The 9,336-nt window shown below is 42.7% G+C and overlaps 1 protein-coding gene and 1 long non-coding RNA gene across 2 annotated transcripts in view; one reads left to right on the top strand and one right to left on the bottom strand.

Moving 5' to 3' along the window:
- Nucleotides 1–9,336, top strand: part of LOC111547857 — a 42,612-nt gene that overhangs the window by 6,899 nt on the left and 26,377 nt on the right. The window lies entirely within an intron of this gene.
- On the bottom strand, nucleotides 2,331–4,017 carry CRYGC (crystallin gamma C). The gene is made up of 3 exons (XM_023219880.1): nucleotides 3,977–4,017; nucleotides 3,635–3,877; nucleotides 2,331–2,669 (listed from the first exon to the last, which is right to left on the bottom strand). Exons 1-3 carry the CDS (start codon nucleotides 3,983–3,985, stop codon nucleotides 2,397–2,399), a joined length of 525 nt encoding a protein of 174 aa, XP_023075648.1. The 5' UTR covers nucleotides 3,986–4,017; the 3' UTR covers nucleotides 2,331–2,396.

The following is a 9,336-nucleotide window of genomic DNA, read 5'->3' on the forward strand; positions in this document are numbered from 1 at the left end:
CTTCTTCTTCTTCTTCTTCTTCTTCTTCTTCTTCTTCTTCTTCTTCTTCTTCTTCTTCTTCTTTTTTTTTTTGTATTATTTCTATGTAGAGCTCTGCAGTGGTAGCGAAATACCTTTTTCTTTTGTTTTGTTTTGATTGTTTTCTTCATCCTCATTGCTACATATAGCAGGTGCATGGTAGGTGCTCAAAAATTGGTAAGGATCCTAACTCAGAGAAGTTGAGTCTCTAGTGGCTAATAAATGGAGGATATTGAAATGGAAAATAAACTTGTGGCTGGGTGTGGGGGCTCACACCTGTAATCCCAGCACTTTTGGAGGCCAATGTGGGAGGATCACTTGAGCTCAGGAGTTCAAGACCAGCCCTGGCAACGTAGTGAGACCCCCCTTTCTATAAAAAATGAAAAAATTAGCCGGGCATGGTGGTGCACACCTGTAGCCTCAGCTACTTAGGAAGCTGAGATGGGAGGATCATCGCTTGATCCTGGGAGGTCGAAGCTGCAGTGAGCTGTGTTTGTGCCACTGCACTCTATCCTGGACAACAGAGTGTGGCCATGTCTCAAAAAATAAATAAAATAAATTTGCAGTATGAGCCGGTAGTCTCACTTCTAGGTCACTATCTTTTTAAAATTATGGCACATCAGGATTAGCATATATGTACAATGTCATTCTTTGCAGCATTGTTGGTCAAAGCAACATTGGAAAAGCCCAGTCACTTAAGTGGACAAATGGTGAAATGGTCTAAGGGACCTCCAAACAACGAGATGCAATTCAACTATGAAACAGAATAAGGTACTCACCTAGATACATGTCCATATTATAATACATTTTAAAAGCAAGTTGCAGACTAATATGTATAGCATGATTGCATTTTTGTAAAGAAAAGAAGCATGTGTTTTGTGAGAGAGCTATATAAACAAGGCAAAAATCCCAGAAGGGTGTCCACCAACTATAAACGGGAGTTAGCAATGAGGGGCATCAGAAGGACTCTCTTCAACTTCTTTATAGAATTTGTACAGTAGTAAGATTATGGGAGGACTTTTACTTTGAAGGGAAATTTTTAAGTTAAATTAATTCTCTACTGATGAAAAGACTTGCAATTGCTTTCTTTTCTTTCTTTTTTTTTTTAAAAGAAACTTTTTAGGGCTTTCCTTATGAGCAAGCAGATTTTAGTTTAATCAAAGGCTCCAGAAATTATGGCTTTCTTTAATGCACCTTTAAATTTGGGCCCGTTTTGTAGTTACAGGACTTATTTATTTATTTTAACTTTTATTTTAGATTCAGGGGCACATATCCAGGTTTGTAATACAGGTAAATTGTGTGTTGTGGGGGTTTGGTGTACAGATTATTTTATCACCCAGGTGATAAGTATAGTACCTGACAGGTAGTTTTTCGATCCTCTCCAACCTGGAGGTATTTTGTTTTCTGTTCCTGTGTTAGTTTGCTTAGGATATTGGCCTCCAGCTCCACCTATGTTGCTGCAAAGGACAGGGTCTCATTCTTTTTTTATGGCTGCATAGTATTCCATTGTGTATATGTACCACTTTGTAAAACCCAGCCTACCATTGATGGACATTTAGGTTGATTCCACGTCTTTGTTGTCGTGAATAGTGCTGTGATGAACATATGTACATGTGTCCTTACGGCAGAACGATGTTTTCTATAGTTACTTTTTATGTTTGGGGTACACTATACCATGCAAATCTATTTAAGAGATTGATGTGTATCTCTTATTAATTTATTTGCAATAGCTGGTCACCATGAAACTGATGTGCAGTTTCTGTAATTGACACAGCATTTGGGCCAGGGGTAGTACTGACCAAGAGCTACAGTCCTGGACAGGAGTCATTTTCAAAAGGAGATGAATGGTTTTTAACTTTGTTCAAAGGTACGGCAGTGGCCGTGATGGCTCTGGCATTACTTATATAATACTGTGCCTGAAAGTAAACGAAAGTACAATCCTTTGTATAGTCTAATCAGGCTGTCGACCAAGTTAAGTTTGCCCTCACCACTCATGTGACTTTGCCTTTTGTCTGACCCACATTTTTGGTTAGAAGGAAAATTCCGAACTATTATTCCTCAAGGTACTTAGTTGAATGCCTCCCTTCTCGCCAGTCAGCCTCTCCCAGGTCTCTGGCATTGCCCTGCCTTTTCTTTCTCAGGCAGGCTACACCCTGCCTCCACCCCAACATCCGAGGCTTGTTCAAACTCACTCTACCTTGAAGCTCTTCTCCAACAGGCCCTGTCTCCTGCCCCATTCACTTCTTAACTTTTGACAAGGAAATTTAAAGGTGAACTGATTTGCACAATGAAAGAACGACAGAAGTCAGCAATTGCCAATAATGCAGACTAAATCTTTATTAGGTTCCAAATTGGGAAATTGGTAGTGTTAAGCTATTTCAGTATAAATCCACCACTCTCCGCAAAGAGCCTGCCTTAGCATCCATGGCCCCCCAGTCCTGGCACCGCCTGTACTCTTGGGGCCTCAGCAGGTATTGCCGCCCCCGGTAGTTGGGCAGCTCGTAGAGGACCCAGCAGCCCTCCAGCACGTGGAGGGAACGGATCTCGCTGAGGTGGAAGCGGTCCTGGATGCTGGGGCAGTCCTCACTCAGCTCCATCATGAGGCCTTTGTGGTCTTCTCTCTCGTACAGCCGCAGCCTGTGGGACCCTGTCTACTCGGTTCGCAGAAAGAAGGACAGAGAAAAGCAAATGAGTCTCTTCCAGAATTTGTCCAACCAAAGAACAGATGAACTTGGTAGGATAGGGCATGGAATTGTCAATGTCAAATTTAGACAGTGTAAAATGTAGATTACTGTGGATGCTGCGCATGGATCTGTCTTCCACTAGCACCTAAATACTGCTATGCTCATTTTCTTTTTGACCTGAAATTCATTCTTATTTAGGAGATAGAATTTTTAAGAGGTTCAAATGCTGAGTTAGAATCCATCAAGAACTCAGATATCTTGATTCCTAATTACCTGTGTTAATTCAAACTACATTTGGGGAAAAAATAGAAATAATTTATTTTGACTAGTATTCTTTTAGTAAGAGTATTATCTCCCAAATTTATAAACATATAAATTTACCACTAAAGTAAGATTTAAAAAATCTTGTATTTCAGTGTAAAGTTAATTTAAATAGTCATTTGGAATGAGAATTTAGCTGATTTTTCAAATTAAGAAAAATTACCTTTTCCAAAGTTGGACACAACCTTTGAATAGCCTATATTAACAATACAGCTTTGAAGGTTTACTTGTCCACAGTGGAACCTATCTAATTCATTCATCAGAAATTCTTTTTCTATAGGCAAAACAATTTGTTAAAAATACCGTCTTTGTATGCCCAACCAGCTTCCCATTTGCAAGTTTTGTTTTATATCCCATTATGATATTACATTTGTTACAGACCACTTTTAATTGACTTATTAGTAGCACAAATTTAAAGTAAAATGGATTCTTCCTCCAAGTGGGTTCTTCCTTACATTCTCTGCTGTTTTTGTCCATGTTATGTATCTGGCTTATGTCTGATGTCCATCTAACCCTTAGGAGTTTTTAAATGCAAACCTCCCTCCCTCTAACCCACATTGACCATACAGTGGGGACACTCCGGGGGCATGATGGAAATCTAGAAAACTCACCTGGGGGATGAGACAACAGGAGCGGATGGAGTCGCTGAGGCCCATCCATTGCTGGTAGTCGGGGTACTCCCCTCTCCGCAGCAAGTATTGTTGACCTTGGTAGTTGGGACGCTCATAGAGCATCCAGCAGCCACTTTCCACCCGGATGGAGTTGCAGCGGCTGAAATACGTCTGCAGGTTGGGGCAGTCAGTGGTGGATTCGTAGCTGCGGCCCTGGAAGGCCTTGTCCTCATAGAAGGTGATCTGCAAAGGAAGAATCGTTCCGAATTGCATTATTTGCTCTTAACAGGCATTATATAATGGCAATTTTTTTTTTCATTTTATTTTTTGTGTTCTGCTCACCTTCCCCATAGCTGGTTGACACGGATGATGCAAGTTCAGTGTGATGGGGCCTGCGGCTGCACAGCCAGTCTATATAGCAGGATGGCTGCTGCGTTGGCAAGAACAACACAAAAGGGGCCCTCGGCGGTAAGGGGATTTTACGCATCTCTTTAACATGCTGCATTCACTGGAAATGATTGTAGATTGTGTCCTTGTTCTCTGGTATATTCTAACGCTGTCCTGCACATACTGCTCTGTGTTGCTTTTATTTGGATTGTTACTGTTTTCTAAATTTATCTGCGCATCAGTCTGAACTTTTGACCCGAAATTCATGGCTCTCTCTATATGATTGAGTAATTTCCTGTGAATTTTCTGGGAAAGATCTATGCCATTATAGAATTGCTCCAGGATTCCAGAGAGGTTGTTGACGTAGAATGCCACAAGCACTGACTCATTTCCCTGGATGGCAGAGACTGCTCTACCTTAAATTTTTGTCTTTACACAGTTTTCCAGTCCAGGGCAGGACACAAATCTAGATTCGTATCTTGGCTAGTTTTGACTTCGTTAATGCAATGCTTTAAGACAGCTCTTAACTTTGCCTTTCGTGGGCACGTCATCTAACTAGAAATCCGTCCCTGGTGGTGAACTTACGATAACAAGCAAGGGAAAGGTTTCTGTGGTCACTGGGCCTGCGACTGAGAAGTACTGTATCCTGCTTTATAGATTGCTTTCCCTTTTTCAAGCGTGAGGGGGGCCATAAAGCTTCACAGGCAAGAGCGTGAGCTTTGGACTCAGGCCGCTGGCACTCAGAAGACCCACTGATTAGCTCCATGGCAAATTACGTAACCACTCAGAGCATGAGTTATCTCATGGACTATAGTCTGATTAATGAGGAAAAAAAGTGAGACAAAAGAGCAGCCTCTGACATTTGGATGCTGGCCTGGCACTCACAGTAAGGACATGTTACTCCCCTGTTAGACATAAACAGTCTCACAGAATAACAACTTCAGACAAGGCTACTCCGAGACCATGATGAAATGAGATACAATAAAGCCACTTCTTAACTTTGCCTAAGCACAGACAAAAACAAAGTCAATGCTCCACTCTCAAAATCCCAAGCCCTCACTCTCTCAAGCAAAATGATTAACTGCTACTTCTTTATGGATTACGGGTTTATCCGTGTTCTAGTCTCCCCTCCCTACGGGTAAGATTTCTTTAGATAACTAATCACAAAATTAACCCTGCTTTCTGCTAACATCTAATCTAGAGTGAACTTCAGATTTTTAAGATCCTCCCCCAAATCACACAACTGAAGTGCAAATCCTATTAACAATTTCTTTCTAAGCTCTCTTACTGAGACACTCCATGCTTCCCCAAGGAGAACGTCCTCCCTTGCTGCAACAAGTAATAAGCTCAACTTGTTTAAAGACAGATGTGTCCCTGGTGGCCTTTAGCTAAAGGACATTACATGAATAAGTGGGATTATGTGTATAAAGCATTTGGCACATACTTGGCACAAATGAACACTGAATACATGTTATTAGTAATAGAGTGACATTGTTAAGGCTGACTTTATCCTGTTTATCTCTCTCAAAGGTATTTAATCCTTTCAAAGATTCCTGAAAAAAATTTATCCTCTATGAAGCCATTTTGTGATTAAAGAAAAATTAGGCTTGGAAGGAACTTCAGAAACCATCAGGTGGTTTTCAAACTTGAGTGTGCCTAAGAATCACCTTTCATGTCAAAAACGCAAATTACCATCTTGACCTTTTGGCCAAATCCTGCATCATTAGATCAGGAGAAGACCTCAGAACCTATATTTTTATTTTTAATTTAATTTAATTTATTTTATGTTTTGAGACGGAGTCTCGCTCTGTTACCCAGGCTGGAGTACAGTGGTGCGATCTCAGCTCACTGCAGCCTCCGCTTCCTGGGTTCAAGTGATTCTCCTGCTTCAACTTCCTGAGTAGCTGAGATTATAGGCGTGTGTCATCACATGCAGCTAATTTTTGTATTTTTAGTAGAGACAGGGTTTCGCTATGTTGGCCAGGATGGTCTCAAATTCCTGACCTCAGGTGATCCACCCAGCTCGGTCTCCCAAAGTGCTGGGATTACAGGCATGCACCACCGTGCCCAGCCCAGAACCTATATTTTTAATAAGCACCAAATAGTTCTTGGGCCAAAACACTGCTGTGGTTTATCTCTTTATATTTTGACAAGGAAATCACGTATTTTAGCCATCCCTAGGCAATGCCTTATTAGGAATTGTACTAACATTCTCTTTGTTCTATTTATTTCTTTTTTGAGACAGAGTTCTGCTCTGTTGCCCAGGCTAGAGTGCAATGATGCAATCTTAGCTCACTGCAGTCTCTGCCTCCCACACTCAAGCTCAAGCTCCCACCTCAGCCTCTTGAGTAGCTGGAACTATAGGTGCATGCCACCACACCCAGCTAATGTTTTGTATTTTCTTTATGTAGAGACAGGGTCTCACTATGTTACCCAGTCTGGTCTTGATCTCCTCAAGCAATCTGTTTGCCTCAGCCTCCCAAAGTGCTGGGATTACAGGCATGAGTCACTGTGCCCCACCTAACATTCTCTTTAGACCTAAAGGCAGATGTGCTCTCTGCTTTGTAGCACTCTTTCTTGTTCTATAAAGTTTCATATGTACATAGTGAGAGAATCAGAGCAGAGATACCAGCACTTAAATTAGAGCACTGGTAAGAAGACAGGAAAAGCAATAAAGGGGCCAGAAAATGCATATCCCAGAATGTTGCTCTTGTTCCAGAATGGCATAGTCTTGTATTTCTCCAACCTTTTTTCAAATCTTTCTCCTTCTCTCCTCTGCCCCAACTACCCCCCACCCCAAAACCCCTGCCATTGTAGCTGCCTTACATAGGGTCTCATCGTATCTCAGCTGGACTTTCAACAGCCTCCTGACTGCCCAGTCTTGTCTTCCTCCAAACTGCACTTGGCCAGATGCTGGAGTGATGAGAATCAAAGCACATCAAGTCATGCTGTTCATTTGCTTGAAATATTTCATAGACTCCCATTGTCTCCAGGATCCAATATTGATCCCTTAGCATGGCATCCTAGACCTGGCCTCCTCTGTCTGTCCCCATGCTTTCTGTTTGATCACACCAAACCACTTGTCGTTTCCCAAATGCACAACATTATTTCATGTTGTTCTTGTTTTTCAACATATTGATCCTTCTCAATGAGACACCAGTTTATTTTTCAACCAGAGAAATTTTGCCCTTTCTTCAAGTCTCAGCTCAAGCATAGTTTCTCTGTAAAAGATTTTCCTGAACCCTTCCTAATCTTCTGGGCTGAATTAAATACTGCCTCCATAGTGCCTCATGTTCATACCACTATAATGGTAACTATCACTTATCTAATTATTTTGTTTAGACATCAGTCCCTCAAAATAGATGGGAGAGCCCCATAAAGGCAGGGACTATTCCATCTTTATTTTTGTATTCTCACTAATTGGCATAGAGGACTGGCACATACAGGATACTCAATAAATGCCTGGGAGGGGGGATGTGTGAAAGTCATCCCTTGTCTGAAATTTATTGTTATCATGGTCTATGGAGCCTATTTCAAATGCTCAACATACACAGGCATAACACACTTACATCAAAGTTCAGGATGTGCAACTTTCAGTGTGTAGGATGACACAGGCACCCCGTACTTGATCGATTTAATGGGGCTTTTTTTTTTTGAAATGAAGTCTTGCTCTTGTCACCCAGGCTGGAGTGCAATGGTGCTATCTCAGCTCCCTGCAACTTCTGCCTCCCAGGTTCAAGTGATTCTCCTGCCTCAGCCTCCCGAGTAGCTGGAATTATAGGCACCTGCCACTACGCCCAGCTAATTTTTGTATCTTTAGTAGAGTCAGGGTTTCACCATGTTGGCCAGGCTGGTCTTGAACTCCTGATCTCAGGTGATCTGCCTGCCTCAGCCTCCCAAAGTGCTGGGATTACAGGCGTGAGCCACCATGCCTGGCCGATTTAATCGGGCTTAAAAAAAAATAGAAATGGGGTCTTGCCATGTTGCCCAAGCTGGTCTCAAACTCCTGAGCTCAAATGATCCTCCAGCCTCGGCCTCCCAAAGTGTTGGGATTACAGGTGTGAGCCACCACACCCGGCCATAATGGGACTTTATAACAGCGGAGATAATAAGCAAAAGGGAAAAAATGGGAATGCTGTGTTGTGCCCTAAGTCCTCCCACTCCTTAGTAATTCTAATTTTTAGAATTAGTGGGAGGAGTAATCCCACTCCTCCCACTCCTCCCACTCCTTAGTAATTCTAATTTTTATTTCTTCTGAGATGAGAAATGAATGTTACAACAGCAGTAGCCAATTCTAGAGTTTTGCTGGTGTTTGAGGTCCAGCCTGCAGTTGATTTTACCACCCACCTTCCTGCTTCTTAGCAATTAATATACGGTGGTATCATATGCAGTCATGCATCTTTTTATATACAATTGACATTTTAATTTAAAAAATGGGAAAAAAATACTACCCTTGCAAATAAAGAGGCAATTCTGCAAATTAATACAAAATGCACTGGGGAATTCTAAAGTGAAAGCAAAGAGTTCCCTCGAAAACATGGGAAAGGCATCATGCTGGAGTTGTGTGGTGCCACGCCAGTCGGCACCCCCTCAGCAAGCCCTTCCTGAAGGGCTCATTGCCCTGGTTCTGAGAAGTCTATCTAAATAGGAAATTACAGCAAACTCTGCCCTCACCCTGGGGAACTGGTCCCTTCATGCTTCTAGAAGAATTGAGTTTAGTTTGTCCAATCTACTAACTAGTCATCTTCTTACTTGCAGGCTGCTAGGAGCCACAAGTAGAAAGGAGAGGAACAAGCGAGGGCAGAGACAGGAAGCTGGTTTTCCTTGAGGCCTCATGAGGTCACCTTACAACAAACACTGCAAGGTTTTATTAGCTAAATGCCAACTCACACACAGATGAGGTGCCTGCCCTGAGCTTCTCTGAGTCTTTCTGCCCTGCCCCATCACCTCATCAGTGAGTCTGAGGTTGAATGCAAACACTTGTGGAGCAGAGATCAGCTAGAAGCAACGTGAAAACCACAAGGATGGGGCCGGGCCTGGTGGCTCAAGCCTGTAATCCCAGCACTTTGGGAGGCTGAGACGGGCGGATCACAAGGTCAGGAGATCAAGACCATCCTGGCTAACACGGTGAAACCCCGTCTCTACTAAAAAAATACAAAAAATTAGCCGGGCGAGGTGGCGGGCGCCTGTAGTCCCAGCTACTCGGGAGGCTGAGGCAGGAGAATGGTGTGAACCCGGGAGGCGGAGCTTGCAGTGAGCTGAGATCCGGCCACTGCACTCCAGCCTGGGCGACAGAGCGAGACTCCATCTCAAAA

The sequence above is a fragment of the Piliocolobus tephrosceles genome, chromosome 11 (assembly GCF_002776525.5).
Source record: "Piliocolobus tephrosceles isolate RC106 chromosome 11, ASM277652v3, whole genome shotgun sequence".
NCBI lineage: Eukaryota > Metazoa > Chordata > Mammalia > Primates > Cercopithecidae > Piliocolobus > Piliocolobus tephrosceles.

What these genes read in the sequence shown, in the direction of transcription:
- CRYGC (XM_023219880.1), bottom strand. An exon ending in CCTGTTGTCTCATCCCCCAG is followed by an intron (nt 2,670 to 3,634) that starts GTGAGTTTTCTA and finishes CGAACCGAGTAG; the next exon opens with ACAGGGTCCCACAGGCTGCG.